Genomic DNA, 17,588 nt, shown 5'->3' with positions numbered 1-17,588 from the left:
TTATGGTAATTGCGAGTTTTGCTGGGTATAGTAACCTGGACTGGCATTTATGTTCCTTTAGGGTCTGTATGACATCTTCCCGTAATCTTATAGCTTTCATAGTTTCTGGTGAGAAGTCTGGTGTAATTCTGATAGGTCTGCCTTTATTTGTTACTCCCCCTTTTTCTCTTACTGCTTTTAATATTCTGTCTTTGTTTAGTGCATTTGTTGTTTTGATCATTATGACAGGAGAATTTCTGTTCTGGTCCAATCTATTTGGAGTTCTGTAGGCTTCTTGTATGTTCATGGGCATCTCTTTCTTTAGGTTAGGGAAGTTTTCTTCTATAATTTTGTTGAAGATATTTACTGACCCTTTAAGCTGGGAATCTTTGCTCTCATCTATACCTATCATCCTTAGGTTTGGTCTTCTTATTTTGTCCTGGACTTCCTGGATGCTTTGGGTTAGGAGCTTTTTGCATTTTGCATTTTCTTTGACTGTTGTGTCAATGTTTTCTATGGTATATTCTGCATCTGAGATTCTCTTTTCTATCTCTTGTATTCTGTTGGTAATGTCTGTGTCCATGGCTCCTGATCCTTTTCCCAGGTTTTCTAACTCCAGGGTTGTCTCCCTTTGTGATTTCTTTATTGTTTCTATTTCCATTTTAAATCTTGGATAGGTTCTATTCATTTCCTTTGCACCCCCCTTTTTTTCGTGTTTTCCTGTAATTCTTTAAGGGATTTTTGTTTCCTCTTTAAAGTCTTCTACCTGTTTACATGTGTTTTCCTGTATTTCTTTAAGGAAGTTACTTATGTCCTTCTTAATGTCTTCTATCATCACCATGAGAAGTGATTTTAGATCTGAATCTTACTTTTCCAGTGTGATTGTGTATCCCGGACTTGCTATGATGGGGGAATTGGGTTCTGATGATGCCATGTTCCTTTGGTTTCTGTTGCTTACGGTCTTATGCTTGCCTCCCGCCATTTGGTTGTCTCTAATGCTACCTACCCTTGCTGTATGTGACTGGAGCCTATTCTTTCTGTGATCCTGGTTGTATCAGAACTTCTCAAAGTCCAGCTGTCTCTGTGGTCCTGTGATTCCTGGAAACTGTGATCCTGATATTCTGGGTATATCAGAGCTTCTGGAATCAAGAACCTTCTGGGCCCCTTGTGCTCTTGGTGTGACCAAGCTCCTGGGATCCTGGGATCCTGAGATTTTGTGATCCTGGCATCCTGGGAGCAGAGGTGCCTCTGGGTGTTGTGGGGTTTGCTGGGGAGTTCACTCCCAAAGTAAACCAGCCCAGACAGGAAGAAGCTGACTTCTATATTCCTAATGAGATAACCTTTAGAAAAAACAATATACTAGTTACTAATAAAAAAATATAAATAGCATATTCATGTTTCCTTAGATATTAGGGACAATGGTAATATTATCTGTGTTAGGATTCAGTCTAAGCTGCACCCCACAATTACCTGGCAACAGCCAGTTAGGCCTGGCCTATTATAAAAGAGAGTGCTCGGCCCCTCCTCTCTCTCTTACCCCTCTTACCTCTCTTACATCTTTACATCTCTTCTCTCACTCTCCCAGCTTCTCCCTCTCTCTTGTCCCTCTTGGACTCTCCACCCCTCCCCCTCTCTCCACATGGTCATGGCCGGCCTCTACTTCTCTACTCTCTCCCTCTCTTTGCCTTCCTCTGCCTCCTCTACCCCACTTAACTCCCATCCCATGCCCTGAATAAACTCTATGCTATAGTATACTGTCATGTGGCTGGTCCCTCACGGGGAAGGGATGTCTCTGCATGGGCCCACTGAGGCACCCCCTTCCCCCACACCACCGCAGAACATATTCTCACATCGCTTTCTCTTTTTATGATCACAACAATCTGCATACTAAATTTAATTACACCAATATTGGTAGGCTTAAATATATACATCCTATCATTTAAGCCTGCCAATACCGGCTGCCAACCATAGGCTGAGGGAAAAGCAACTGTCGAATTGCTGAGTGTGTTCGATGCAAACAAATAGAGGATGTTTATTTGCTTTGTGTAGGAAAGCAACAATGATTACAATATGATAATTAGTTATAACTCAGAACGCAAGAAACAATCAGTTCCAAGAGTCACTCACAGGTAATTTGGTACATTAGATTATTGCATTGGCTGTGATTCACTCACAAGAAATTTTCAAGTGCATTTGTGGTTGAACAGTGACCATGATGGATCTCTCAGGAGATGTTTGTATATTCTGTAATCATTTAGAAACAGAAAGAAGGAGCACGACTGCCAAACACTTTAGTGTTTATACCCTGCTACAGAGAATTGTTTATCTCTTCTTAAACATGCTTTATACTCATGAGGCTGGTCTCTAGGGAACAACAAGCAAATGACTTGTTGTGATAACTAAAAAAATGATATATTTTTTAAAAAAATCAAATAAATATTTAAAATTTAATTCATAGTGGACCTTAGGTTGTGTTAGCGCACTATTTGAGTTATTTAAAAGGTCTTTAAAATTTATCATTTTCTTCTCTGCATGTACTGAAGGTGCATTTGATTACATATATGTATGTTATTGGCTAGAATCTGCAGATGAGGAGACACTTGTATGTTCTAAGTCCATCCATTTTCCCGCAGAGTTGTGATCACATTTTTCTTTTGAGCTGAATAGTAGTCATATAGTAGTCATATAGTATATGTGTGTGTGTGTGTGTATGTGTGTGTGTGTGTGTGTGCACAAGCCCACAAAATCATTATTTATCTGCTGATGTACAATTTGGTTGATTTAAATTAATTTCTATAGTTGGCGACAATAAACATGGAGGTTCAAATATCTCTGTGGTAGGCTATGAGATTCTCTGGTTAAAATCTAAGAAGGGAAATTAATGGGTCACATGGTAATTTTCTTTTGAAATATTTTAAGTCTTCACACTGACTTCCACAATGACTTTCTTAAATTGCATTCCTGCCAACAGTGAATGAGATTTCCTTTCTCTATGCTTCATCTCTAACATGTGTTGTCTGATTTCCTGATGATAGTCATCCTGACTGGCATGAGGTGGTAGCTCAGAGTAGTTAATATTAGGGGACATGGAAGAACTGAATGCAAGTAATGGACATGAATTATAAAAGAGGATATAATGATAATTGTTTATCTAGATCTAACTCTGCCACGGATTTCTCATGTGTATACTTTTGTGTGTGTGTGTGTGTTTGAGTGTGTATGTGTCTGTGTTTATGTATGTGTTGGATAAATACAAAAATATAAATTCAGTAGTGGAAGTGTTAAATCCAATGTGAAGCTCAGCAACTTTGGTATGGCTGTTTAACTATCCAGAAGTTCAGGAGATGTAAAGACTTTGGGTCTAGTTGATTTCAGTGAGTTTTTATTTTCAATTTTATAATAAAAATTCATAAAAGTAAAATAAATGCAAATCAAAACTTATTATTTTATGATATTATTATAATTATTGATATAAAAATTCTTATCTTAAAAATCATTATTTGAAACTGGGCAGTGGTGGCTCAAGCCTTTAATCCCAGCACTTGGGAGGCAGAGGCAGGCAGATTTCTGAGTTGGAGGCCAGCCTGGTCTACAGAGTGAGTTCCAGGACAGCCAGGGCTACAAAGAGAAACCCTGTCTCAAAAAACAAAACAAAACAAATAGCAATAATAATAATAATAATAATAATGAGTCATTAGTTGATTTAAATGCTTATAATACGCTAGACCAAAACAAAAGAATTAATTCATACTTCAGACTAAAGGAAAACTTAATTACAGGTAGGGTAATCAACAGGTCTTGAGTTTTAAAACTGAAATTCTCTTTCCTTGGAATCACCACTCTTAAATAAATAAATTAGATTGTCACCCCATTTACAGTTTATATAAAATATCTTTGCTGGTCTGGAGAGATAGCTTAGTAGTAAAGAGCATCTGTTGCTCTTCCAGAATGCCTAGGTTTAATTCCCAGCAACGTCATGACTGCTCACAACCACCTGTAACTCCAGTTCCAGGGGATCTGATGCCCTCTTCTGGTCTCCATAGGCATTGCATGCACATAGTGCATAGAAATTCACAAAGGCAAAACACACACATAAAAGTACATATATCATTATATCTGTAAGTAAATACATACAATAATATAAAACAAACTAAAAGAAAAAGTACCAATGATCCACAAATTTTCCAAATCTCCACAAAGAGGATAAAACTTAATGCTATGGGGCTGAGGGTGTCAGTAGTAGTTTTCCCAGCGAATGTGAGGCTCCGAGTTCTTTTCCTAGCGAGGTTTCTACATCAGTTACTTTTCTCATGGCTTTGACCAAATGAAACAGTGAATGGATATGTCTTAAGATGGAAGGGCTTATTTTAGCTGAGGATTTTAGCGGCTACCACCTGTCATGTCAGGGAAGGCATGGTAAGTCCACTCTGTTTGTTTACATGGAAGCTTATGGCTATAGAGTCCCACAACCTGGTGGACCAGGGAGCAGAGGGAGACCGAACTGGAGGTGAGTATATCTACAACCCCCACGTGACTGGTACTAGCCAACTGGAAACTACATCCGGAAGATTTCAAAGCATCACAAACCCACAACTTTAGCTGGGGACCAAGCATTCAAATATCCAAGCCTGTGGAGAACATCTCGCGTTAAAACCTTCAACACATCCTCGCCATCCGAAAGCAGAAAGAAAGTAATGTTTGTGAAATGTCTTTTTAAAACACAACAAAACAAAGCCTCGCGGCTTAAAACTGACAAATTATAGCAACCAAAATTGACTTTAATAAGATACTTACATCTGTAAAAATTCTTCAGAACCGCATATACTTAGAAGATACTCTTTGGGGGAAAGAAGCTCATTTGCACATAAAAGTAGAATTTCAGCAATTAGGTCTTTGACAAGATAATTAGCTGAAAAACAAAAGTGAATAATACGGGTGAGAAAGAGCTCATAGAATATCAGCGAAATTTCTGAGCACGAAACGATAATCACATTATGAAGTATTGTAGCCAGCTAGCTCCGTCGAGGGGAATTAAAGTACAGCAAATTTGTTTGTCTATCTCTTACATTCACAGCTATTTTAGATAAAGGCTGCTTGCAATCATTTTCAAGTTCAGTTCTGTGTGAATGGAAGAGTTTCAAATCTGGGTATTGCATTTCTCGTATCAAAACCACTGGATTTATTATGGCTCTACACAGAAGATATTCTCGGGGCGCTGGGGAGACAGCGCTACAGCTAGGTATGCTGGCTGCTCTCCCAGAGGACCTGGATTCAATTTGTAGCAGTCGGAGGGCAGTTCGCTGCTGTCTGCAACTCCAGTTCTAGGATATCCAAGGTCGCATTCTCTTCCATTGGCATCAGGGAAGATGCATATAGACATGCTTGCACGTAAAACATCCATTAATAAAATAAAACCAAAAAGAAACATGATTGCATTGGAGAGGTGACTCAGTGGCAGAGACCACTTTCTGGTCTAATAGGGGACCTGAGCTTGGTTATCATTACCCACCTCTGGAGCATCATAGGCAAATGTAACCTTAGTTCCAGGGGGTATGGTGGCTCCTTCTGGCCTCAGCAGGTACTGCATGTACATATAGTATATATTTGGACTTGCACATAAAAATATAAAACAAATTAAATAAAAAAAACAATATTTTAAAAGATGTGTTATTGTCTTGATATTAAGATAAGTTTACCACCAAAAACATGCAGTTCTTAGTGTTTTATGCTAAGTCCTGGATATAATACAGACTTCATCATTTTTAGTGAATTTCTGAAGACAAGTTTCTTCGACCTCTGGTGGGGGGGAGGGCTCAGTTTCTTTATTAAAGAGTTTGGATGGTGATAGTTTCTGCCCTTTAGGAGCCTGACATGTGGTTAACATGCAAAAAACAAAACAAAACAAAACAAAAACCAGACTAATGTGGTTGATTTATTTAAATGTGTCACACCCACATTTTTAGCATGAGCCAATGACGTTGATCACTGAAAGCAAGTACAGTTGACTCTTGCAGATACTCAGCCTGTAAGGGTTTTTAGTAGAAAACTTCACATGTCCAACTGCATTGTCCAGTGGCGTTTTATCTGTAATTCTGTGTCTGCTTAACTGCCTTATTTTACAATCAGATTTTTTTTCTTCTACTTCCTTTTGTACGTAAGTGACTTTGACCAAAACTCACTTATGTAGAGTGGTATAAATGGCATTACTGCTACGAAAAAAGGAGATACAAATTTAAATTGTATGGTAGATCAAGATGTTATTAAGGAACGGGTTTGAAAATAGTAGAGTTTTTGAGGGAATGCCGGATGGCCAGACGGCCATGTGTTGTCCTATCACAGAAGAACCTCATCATATCACAGCTTTGGGATGCTGAAAGAATGGTGTGGATTAAAGTTAGCTCACAATAAGAACACGGGCAAAATCCCTGGCAAGGCTCTCTGGTAAATGGCAGAGAAAGCTGCTGGTAGATGACGGCTAGGCACCTGTGTTGTGTTTTTAAAAAGATAAAGGGGGGAGGGATATGTTCTATGGAGGAGTGGTATAGGGGAAGGGGGCACCTCTGCGGGCCCATGCTGAGGCATCCCTTCCCCATGAGGGACCAGCCACGAAATGGTGTAGTTTAGAATAGAAGAATAGAGTTTATTCAGGGCTTGGGGAGGAGAGTTGAGGAGGTAGTAGAGGCAGAGAAAGGCAGAGAGAGTTGTGAGTTGAGAAGTAGAGGAGTAGAGGAGTAGCAGCCAGCCATGAGCATGCGGAGAGAGAGGGGGAAGGGAAGCAGAGAAAGAGCAAGCGAGCAAGAGAGCCAGGGGACAAGCAGCCCCTTTTAGAGTGAGTCAGGCATACCTGGCTGTTGCCAGGTAACTGGGGGGGGGTGGAGTTTAGAAGGCTAACAACCTGGATTTGGCTTTCAGCATTGCCAGGGATGCAAGTGCCGCCCTACTTGGAACAGAAATTGTTACTTAGATATGTATATCCTCTTAATGCGCATGCAAGGTCCCATAGCCCACTCTCTCTCTCTCTCTCTCTCTCTCTCTCTCTCTCTCTCTCTCTCTCTCTCTCTCTCTCTCTCTCTCTCTCTTTAGTTTTGTTGGAGCAGAAGAGTCTGAAATTTACTATCAAACAAGATAGGGCTTAGCGTTTTAAGACGGGCAGCTTACATGTAGAAAGGTGAGGGATAGTGAGTACAATACTTCTAAGGGTCTCGACTGGCTTTGGGATGAGGGAAACTAGTTTCTATGTTTGCATGTTTGGGGGTGAACAAAGGAGAGGAAGAAGGTAGGGGAGCGTCACAAGGGGTGGTTTGGTCCTGAGAATCTGGATCCCTCCAGTTCCAAGCACTCAGCACACCAGGACGTGGAGCTTTGGAGAACTGTCTGCTGAGCTTCTGTGAAATAATGGCTCCAGTCACCTGTCTGTTATAGGTCTGAACCTGAAGCCCCTCTCTGGGTCCTAGAGTCCTCAGTCCTATATTGTCAACACATGTACTGGAGCTGCCTTTATGAAGAGTGTATACCTTTAATTTTGTTTTAGCCCAGCATAGAATCCTTCTATCCAGTTTGTGTTATCTTTCCTTTCATGTAACTCTCCTCGTTCTTTAACCCTTAATTCTCCAGCAGCTTCAGCAACTGGAATCTGACAGTGTGCTGGTGAGGTCAAAATGCAAGACCATTGGCTGGAGAATCATAATTCTGCTCTTAAATATTGGGAGCTGGATCTAGTAAGAGATGGACTGACAGTTCATTGTTGGATAAACAGTATATATATGCTTGAGAACTTAGCTTTTATTTATTGTTTTGGAAAAAGGAGACAGTGAATCATCAGAGAAGAAGGTGGGGATAACTGTCAGAGAGAGACCAGCTCAGGCCTATAAGGAAATTGTGAGCTTCAACATTTGGGTTATAAATCCATCCCCACATCTCTGATGCTTTCCTGCTCTAAAACTCTATAAGGAATGGTAACGTTGTTTAAAAATATTTTCTCTCTTGCTTCAGCCAATGGGAGTTTCAAGGCATATGGTTTTAACAGGTATATTAACACACCATGTCTGTCTGTTGTTAACTGTACTTACTTAAAGCTTCATCTAGAGCAAACAAGGAAAATAGAATAATTACAATAATTAACCAGTGAAAACATTTCCCAGGCTACTGTGCATCTGAAAATGCCTTCCTCTTGTTATTAATAATCTATGTGGTTGCAGCTAGACATTTAATAAATGACCATTGCTTTCTAAAATAAAGGACCATAGCACAAATATGGGACATTATGTAAATTTAAAGGTATCTTCAAGTGATAGAGAAGAAAATGTCTAGTAAATATTACATAGTACAAATTTCCAGGACCCATATTCAGAGACTCATTCTTAGTGAACAGTAGTGATAATTAAGATAGTGTGGGTTGCACAAGGCTTTTAACTTTCTCATGGTGGGAAATTTAAAATACTCTAACTTTCTTCTCCAAGATTGGTTCACACACCTGAACAAAGTACCTGTTCCAGCTGGGTAGGAAACAGTGTTTTTAGTTATACAACATCTTTATCTTGATATTTTATAAATTTGATTTATTTTAATTGCACAGAAAACACATTCCACTTGCTATTATTAACAACAAGGAAACAAAGACTTTTCTGGAGAGCTGTGTGAAGGGAGACCACGTTTTCCCCTCAGATGTCCATAGCTCATGGCTGTTTTCCTCTGATTTTCCTTCAGGGCAAAAGAGTGCCAAATGGTGGTTCTTTTAATGAGTTCCCAGGCTATCCATGAACATTGAGATTTGTATTTCTGCTTGCAAATTCTCTTACCACTTGGCGTGAGAAGGAGTTGTGCTGCGTTATCAGTGGAAATTTTTACTCTGAACTTGGCGTCAGCGAAGAGGCGAGATGGGTAGGCTGTGGTGATGGCCCAGATCTTCCCAGAATTGGAATTAATGTCATTTGCATGATATAATTCTCTTATTCTGAAAAGTATATATAAAGGCAGGGAAAAAAAGCTTAGGATCTGACTGGCACCATTCTTTCAAAATGTCACCCAATTGTAAGGCCCACCAGCAACATCAGAACAACATGAAAACCAGGTGACAGCCTCCGTTGTCTGCCACATGGAACACTTACGGAGGTTGCTTTGGTGTCCATTACAATCATCCCAAGAACAAGGGTAGAGCAGCTCGTAGGCTCCTGGGGGATGCCCCATTATAAACAATCAACACTACATTTCCTTAGCTGTCAAGACAGGAGGAGTCTCCCAGAGCAGAGCTGCACCCCTTGCTCCCCTGACCTTGCCTCTGAGGCCTGCATTTCCGTCTCATGCTCCTCTCACAGCCAGTTCCCCCAAAGCTGTCAAGGCACCTCAGAGATGAGTAAGTAAATTAATTCTTGAGTTTGTGTCTAACCAACAAACACTGCTCCTGTTTCTTTATGATCTTTAAAGTTGTGTATTTTGTGAAAATAATAGAATTATGAGGACAAGTAGGAGTCAAAGAATTTCTAGAGTTAATCCTAGTAAAGGACACTTTGCGTTTAAATCCTCCCGCTTCTACTTTGGAATATTAGAGCCAGAGGCAGACTATTTGACTCGCCTCTTTGTGCACACAAAAGGAGCCATTACCACCTACTTTAAAGGATTTATGTGAAGGCTAAAAGAGAAAAGGCATAAAAAATTTACAGACTCTGAAGCCATGTAAAGTATTATAATAATCATTATATATTTCCACCACTGGTCCCTGTAGGCCCATGTTTTATGTCAATATAGAACACACTATAAAGACATTAACAAATGCTTCCCATGGTGAAATAAAGTCCTGTTTGTAGTTTTTGTGTTGGTTATACTGACATCTAAACTCTTCTTAAATGGAAAACTATGATTCAATAGTAAGCTTTGGATACTTTATGTTGTGGTTTGTATAAAGAATCTTCCTCAGTCTCACAAGCCCGTGTGTTTGAACTCTTGATACCCACTTTATGGTGATAGAGAGACCTTTAGGATGTGGTGCCCTTCTGGAAGAAGTGGGTCAGTGAGAGGCAGGCCTTGAGGTGCACAGCCTGGATCAACTTCCTGTCCTCTCCCTGCTTCAGATCTTAGCACTCGTATAACAAGAGGTGTTCAATGCATGAGCAATTTCATCTTCTAGCATTTGGGGAAATTAGATTTAAAGTGCAAAGTCATGATCGGTTCTTCCCTAACCCTTGCAGGGCATCCACCATGAACCAGGATGTCTTTTGAGCATTGTGGGATTTTATTGTGTTTTATAATCACATACTGTTTCTTTTAAACATGAGACTTTTAAATTATGTCAAAACAGTCAAATCAAGAAATTAGAAATATCATTAATAAGAGCATAAATGAATACTAACAACATATTTAACTGAACTTATTTAAATATTAGAAAAATAATTGCAATGAGACATTTAAATTTATTTTATGATGGGTTGGGAGACTATCTTGTGAAATTTGATATTCATATTCTAATCGATTTTCTTATTTACTCTTTTAGGTTTGAATTGCCAATTCCAAGCACTGAATGAATCCTAACAGATCTTATTCAGGGAATAATGTGCTTAGATAGATAACCATTATGCACGCATATACTTAAGCATGATGAACTCTCTGGTTTCTTTTTACTACACCAACCTTACCATTTGGTTGGTTGCTATAGTTTTCATAATTATCTGGAAATAAATTACTGAGGAAAAAGTGCTTTAAGAATTTGAATACAAATCCCAAGCCACTGACACAATCCCTTGAGACACTTTCCTGATCCAGTTGCAGCTGCATGCTATCCTCTAAGGTTATAAAATTCTATTCTAGAGAAAGGAAGCATTGCCTGGGTTTAAAAAGACTTCCTTTCTGTGGCGTATTAAGATGGCGACTCCTCACGCTACTCAGGGAGCCATTACTAAATGATAGCTTTGGAGACTTGCTTTTACTATTAATTTTAAATTATGTGCATATGTGCATTTCTATATATAGGTATGTGTGTGAGAGTGCAGGTGTGAACGGATGCACGAAAGAGCATCAGATCCCCTGGAGTCAAAATGAGAGATGGTTGCAAACTACCAGCCATGGGTGCTGGAAACCAAACTCTGGTTCTCCGCAAGAGCAACAAGTGCTCTTCACTGCTGAGTCATCTCTTACTAATGAATGCATCAACACTGTGGTCTTCAGTCCTTCTAGTTTAAGAATCTAAAGGACCTTTCCAGTTTCTTATTGCACAAATTAAGAAGAAACGAATGAAAATTTGAACATGTGAATAGATTTTAATATCTTTTGTATTTTTCTGTGTGTATATTTTTACTTCTGATGTGGTTATGAGATTTTTTTGTGTGTCTGTTTGGCTGGCTGGTTGGTTGGTTGGTTGGTTGGTTAGTTTTGGTTTTAGCTATCTCTAATTTTATTTTTATTTTAAAATATGAATCTATATTGTAAATGAATGAAGATGTTTTGGGAATGGAACTATCCTTTAAATTGATCAGTGACTCAAGCCTTTCTTCTACTTTCATCATTTAGTAGGAAGCCAAAGTCTTTAAATTAATGCAAATTTCTTATATTTAAGACAAAAATCTCAAGTGAAAACCCTCTAGAGAATGAAAATGCATCAAATTTCCAAATAAAAGTTTCCATTAGATAAATGGTAATAGCATGAGAAAAGTATTCTCCCTTCTAGAGGGATATTCATTTTTAGATTATCAAGAAGACCGAGGTTATTACAGGAATGTTCTCAACGATGCTTTCAATAGGGAAGCATGCATGTGTTTGTTCAGCTTGGGATTAGAGTCAGCTGAAGGGGAGGCCCTGATAGGACCAGAATGTTCCAGGTGGGAAGGTGAACCTGGGTCAATTGAGGCCTGAACCTCAAGGCTCAAATGCTATATAATTCAATGAGTTACAAATACAGCAAAAATCAAACTACCAAGGAACAAGGTCAGTTCTGATGAAGAAACTATCTTTTAATCAGATTTCGATGGAAAAATACTTAAGAGCATGAAGAAGAAAAATCGGTCAGCAAGGTGATTAATGATAGCCTGTGAAAATTGTTTTATTCTGTTGACAACCTAAGGGACTTGACATTTTGCATGCAGAACTAATCACCGAATGGATTGCAAAGTAGAAAAATTTAATCAAACATGGAAACTCCAGTATTTATTAAGAGTGATACTCACCTTTTTACTTTGCGGCAAAAGGAGGCCAGGCTCATGTTGCTCCCTTGGGGTACGTCGACTATTTCAATGGGACAAGCAACTGGCTGGAAGTGAAAATTGCTAAGTTAATACTGCTCGATGTGGAGAAAAGGAGTAACAGGTTTCTGTAAATGGATTGTCTTCTAAAGATCAGTTTGCATTTAGTTTTACCTTTTTGATTTCTATTGAAGTGATTTTTGCATGTAGAAAAATAGGTAGACCTTAGGAATAAGATTTTAATCTTCAGGAATGCATGCGTCTGTGCTATCAACAACCAGGGAAAATATCGAACAGTGCTCTCCCTTTTAAAAGTCTCTCCACGTCTCTGTTAGGTTAAGCCGCCACCGTCTTTTGTACTGGTGCTTATTCTATTATCCTATTTTACTTACGTATGTGCTTTTGGTTTTTGGCTCCTGTTACTAAGTGATATTTCTTTTTTAACATGTCTTCCTATCACAGTCCACTGTTTAAAAGCACGGAGCACTGACATCTATCATGTACCTATCCCATGATTCCGTAGACCATCTTACTCTTGACAGATGCTTGAATTATTGATAGTTTTTGGAAAGTATGGAGAAATCATTGTTTTTTATCTAACTGCTTTGGTGGCTGTATGTTTAATACATCGGTAATATATTAAATAACCTTCAGATAGAGAGTGCATATGTACCAAGGTTTAAATCGCTTTTGCCTAGTATATTTAGAAGCTCTGTTGTCAAAGGTGCATGCGAGAACTTTATTCTCTCTTCCGGGTTGACTCATCGCTGCAACAAGGCCTCTTTACGTCTAACAACACTGTCTTAAATCAGATATTGCTGCTGTTGGAACCACAGCAATCTTCTCTTTCAGGCTGAGACTTAAATCCTTAGTTATTTTATTTTCAACCTGGCCCTTTGTTTCTCAAGTTAATATTTTTTTTTCTGATAGTAATTGTGCCTTTATGTCTTTTGTGTTTCATTTTCTGTTTATTATTTGGGTATATTACTGTATTTATAGTTAACATATTTATAAAATAGTTTGGTTTCGGATCACCGTGTCCCAATACCTCTGCCTCTCACTGCCTCTGGCTCTCACTTCTTATTCCCACTGCCTCTGGCTCTCAGTGCCTATGGTTCCCACTGACTTTGGTTCCCACTGCCTTTGGTTCTCACCACCTCTGGCTCTCACTGCTTATGGTTCCCACCGCCTCTGCCTCTCACTGCCTCTGGTTCCCACTGCCTATGGTTCCCACTACCTATGGTTCCACTCTCCGGCTCCCACTGCCTCTGATTCCACGGTTTCTGACTCATAGCTGTCTGATGGGAAGTTTCAGTTCTTCAGATGGTGTCACCCAGCCTGACATCTTCCCAAATCCTCATAATTCCTTTCTGATGCTTTGATTTTAGACTACCAGAATATCATTTTACAGTGTTTGGATGACTTTGCCTTTATTTGTAATTTATTGCTTATTTGACTCTATAATTAGTTATTTTCAATTAAATTTGAGAATTTTTTTCAACGATTATCCCATGGGCCTTCCAAATAATAACCCCGTGCTTGGCCAAGATGTAGTAATCCCCTGAGGTTTCTAAACCTACCCACAGCAATTGCTTTCTCATGGACTGCACACTGTTCAGCAGATCCAAGCTGCTTTTGCAGTCTGTAGCTTACAGTTGAGCTTTGTTCGCCAACTCAGGAGCTGTGCTGTTGTCTGGGCGCCCCCAGACTGCACAGCTGCAGGGAGCTGCCCTCCAGGCACAAACCAGGATGCCAGCAGCTCGTAGGGAATCAGCATCCAGTGCTGCCTGTCATCCAACATTTGAATTCAGCTGGTTTACCTATCTTTTCTAATTTTAAGAATATTTATAACAGTAGGGTAAAGTTACTGATTATCATACTGCTGTGATATGAATCAAGATACATTCAGCTTTGATTCAGATAATTTAAGGTGGTTTTTCTTCTGCAAATGGCCTTCTTACAGAGTTAGCTATTTGCTTATGCACTTCCATTAAAAGTATCTTTTATTTGCCAGATGTAATTGACATTTCAAAGGTTTCCTAGTAATTAATCTTACCCCTTTACCTCTCTCTGAATTATGGCTGGCTAGTTCAACTTAATTGTGCTGGCTCAAACTCCTTTCCAAGTTGTCTGACTGAAACTGGCTTCTTTTGCTTCTGACTGAATTGCTCTGCTTGGTCTTAAACCAACTCTGGTAATATATTCTAATTTTCTGGCTCCTTCTCATTTCTGACTCATTCTGTCTTCACCTGTTTCTAGCTTTGTCTCTGCAACCTGTCTGAGCTCAAGGCCAGCAAAAAAGATTAGGTCCGGGGGCCTTGAGCTCAGAAATCTGCTTGCCTCTGTCTCCCGGGCTTAAAGGCATGTCTGTATTCCAACTGGATCACCCAGACCTAGAAGGTCTTTGGATATGGTCATCTGCTCAAGCAGCCATCTTACTGCATTACAATTCCTCTACTCCTCCCATCTGTTGATCTACTATGTTGAAATTTGTTTTGATAAGATCAGTGTTAGTCAACTTCTGAATTCCAAAAATCTATCTTTACTGATCCAAATATGCTTTTCTATGAAAGTGTTATTTAACAATTTGATAACCAGTTGTTTATTGAAGAAATGAAGAATCTTTGGGTTCCTCTTGTATACTGAAGCTGTGGTGATCTCTCTCTCTCTCTCTCTCTCTCTCTCTCTCTCTCTCTCTCCTTATCTCTCTCTCTCTCCCTCCCTCTGCCTCTTAATCCTCTTCCTTTTTCTTGGTGTGTGTGTGTGTGTGTGTGTTTGTGTGTGTGTGTGTGTGTGTGTGTGTAGGCCAGATACTGAAGTCAGGTATTTTATTCAGTTGGTGCTTCACTTCTTTTATTGACAGTCATTCACTAAACATTTAACTCATGTATTTGGCCAGATTGAATGATTAGAAATTTAAAGATCTGCCTGTCTCTCCCTCTCTAATATTGTGATTGTTGACTCATGCCACAACACCTAGCTCTTTTGTGGTTGCTGGGGAGCTAAAACCCCATGTTCGCATGCCATCTCTCTAGCCTCCACCCACTATTTTTCATTGTGATCTACTTCTGGCTTAATTTGTGTCTAGATGCTATAAGCATAAAAAATCTTCAAATGTGATAGAGGAAATCCATGCCTACTCCAGCAACCATATAGTAATCAAACAACGGATTAGAGTCAGTTGAACTGTAATTACTTAATGTCTTACTTTTTGTCAGGCTCCTATGCATTATACCTGCCAATCAAATAATTTAAGAGCTTCTATGTACAAGGGCACTTTCCCCTGATGCTAAAGATAATAAGATTTTAAATCAATATAGTGCGAATCAAATTATAGATGTAATGAAACATATGTATGTTTCATAACATAACAGGAATAGATAGATTTCACAAGCTAAACTTCCATTTATACTGTCATCTATTAAAATGTATTAGCTTGTAATATAATACATTATACATATAAATTTACAACACTAATATACTAACATAGGTTATACTAATATATTAATAGATTTGATGATCTGTATACTTGAAAAATGGTAGTTAAATACACTTTTATAATAGTTGTTAATTTAAGAACATGAAATTTGTGAAAAAATAAAATGTTCTAACTAGTACTAATAGACTTTCCTTCATGAGCTCATTTAACTTTATGCATTAATTATTACCAATTAATGCAACCTTCTACTGAGTGATTGTTTCCATGTTTGTGTGTACTGCACAAACCTCTGTGCTTTCCATTGACACTTTCTGCGATGCCCTGGGTAGGAAGGAGCCTTTAGAGAACTCCAGAGAAGGTTCTACAAGGTCCACATCTCCACTTCTTCTTTCCCATCTATTGGGCATGGAGTCCCTTGAGTAGGATGAATGATGATGGGGGATGTTGTCTCCAAGTTCGACATCATAGTTATGATGCTTGGTTCCTGACGGTCCTGGTGGATTACATTCATCCAGTGTAGTGGATGATGGAGTTAGAGCATTGACTCTGGGATGCTCGATGCCATGATGTTTTCCTGTGGGATTACTCCAGGAGGCTCCCCCATGAGTGATCCAATGGGTAGGTAGTACAGCAGGATTAAAACCAATGGCTGATGTTTTTCCAAACGGAAGCTGGGAAGGGTCAGGGCTCTGAGGAGTGAAGTCATTGAAGTGTCTTGGGTGTGTTGCACATATGGATTGACATTTTGAACCTAAGTTTGGTGCATCTGGCCCAAAACATGTCTCTTCTTCTTTTTCACTCTCAGACAGTGGAGTTTTATTATTGATCTCTTCCACTAGCTGATCGAAACCCAACCTGACTTGCTGGGAAGAAAGGTGCTGGTTTGCATGGTGAAATTGTTGGGGATCATATCCACCTTCCTGTGGTTCGCTGCACTTTGGCTCTGTTTGCCAACTGTATGCCATTTTGATTTTGTGTAACAGAGGATTTATTTGTCTTCTTGGTATTACAAAATGTCTTCTTGATATTATAAAAGAAGTTCCAAATGTTCCTAGGAATAAAACAAAACAAAAACTGGTCTTTAGTGACAAAGGAAGTTTCAAGAAAAAAAAACATGCTAAGTAAACCTGAAAATGCGTGTATTGTGCAGTTGGCTGGTGAGTACTGACTTCCGTCAGGGGGAAAGCACAGGGAATCCAAGAGGGAATATTAACTGGATGGATTCATAACATCCTTTTGATAGACAAGCCTTCCTCAAATCCTTTTTATCTCTGTTATTTTGTGTATGTACAGGACTGTGTTCCTAGTACTTAGGTCATAACAAGAGGACAGAAGATTCCCCAGAACTGGGGCTACAGACAGCAGCGAGCCACCATACGGGTGCTGGGAAGTCAACCACAGTCTTGTAGGAGAGCAGCCATGCTCCTAACCACTGAGCAATCACTCCAACCCATGTGCTGCCCTTGAACTGACTGATCTTCTGAGATCAATGATTCCTCAATCTGTGTGTACTCGCATGCTCAGACCCAGCAGTAGCTCAACAGTGTCCTGGTTATTAGCCCATTCATGTGCATAGCCTTAATTCTTTTCCTCCTCCAGTAGTTAGACTTACACTCCGAAACTCCTTAAGTATAAGTAATTGCAATTTCTTTTGTTTTTGTTAGAAATTTTCTTTATTTACATTTCAAATGTTATCCTTTTCCTGGTTTCCCCCTCTGAAAACCCCCTAACCCATCCCCTCTGCCCTTGCTCACCAACCCACCCACTCCCGCTTCCCCGTGCTGGAAATTCCCCCATACTGGGGCATCGAGCCTTCTCAGGACCAAGGACCTCTCCTCCCTTTGATGTACTACAAGGCCATCCTCTGCTACATATGCAGCTGGAGCCATAGGTCCCTTCATGTGTGCTCTTTGGTTGGTGGTTTAGCCACTGGGAGCTCTGGGGATACTGGTTGGTTAATATTGTTGTTCCTCCTACGGGGCTGCAGACTCCTTCAGCTCCTT

At 39.5% G+C, this 17,588-nt stretch overlaps 1 protein-coding gene across 3 annotated transcripts in view; it reads right to left on the bottom strand.

The window, feature by feature from the left end:
- Pik3c2g (phosphatidylinositol-4-phosphate 3-kinase catalytic subunit type 2 gamma) overlaps window positions 1-16,550 on the bottom strand; it is a 311,639-nt gene extending 295,089 nt beyond the window's left edge. For all 3 annotated transcript variants that reach the window (XM_052172749.1, XM_052172750.1, XM_052172751.1), the window contains exons 1-4: window positions 15,873-16,550; window positions 12,132-12,214; window positions 8,778-8,932; window positions 4,774-4,888 (exon numbers count right to left, since the gene is read on the bottom strand). In XM_052172749.1, the coding sequence (XP_052028709.1) occupies window positions 4,774-4,888; window positions 8,778-8,932; window positions 12,132-12,214; window positions 15,873-16,550 (1,031 nt within the window). The remainder of the gene's footprint in view (window positions 1-4,773; window positions 4,889-8,777; window positions 8,933-12,131; window positions 12,215-15,872) is intronic.
- Window positions 16,551-17,588: the final 1,038 nt, after the last annotated feature.

This window comes from Apodemus sylvaticus, chromosome 2 (assembly GCF_947179515.1).
Source record: "Apodemus sylvaticus chromosome 2, mApoSyl1.1, whole genome shotgun sequence".
NCBI lineage: Eukaryota > Metazoa > Chordata > Mammalia > Rodentia > Muridae > Apodemus > Apodemus sylvaticus.
This window is presented reverse-complemented; position numbering and strand designations above follow the sequence as displayed.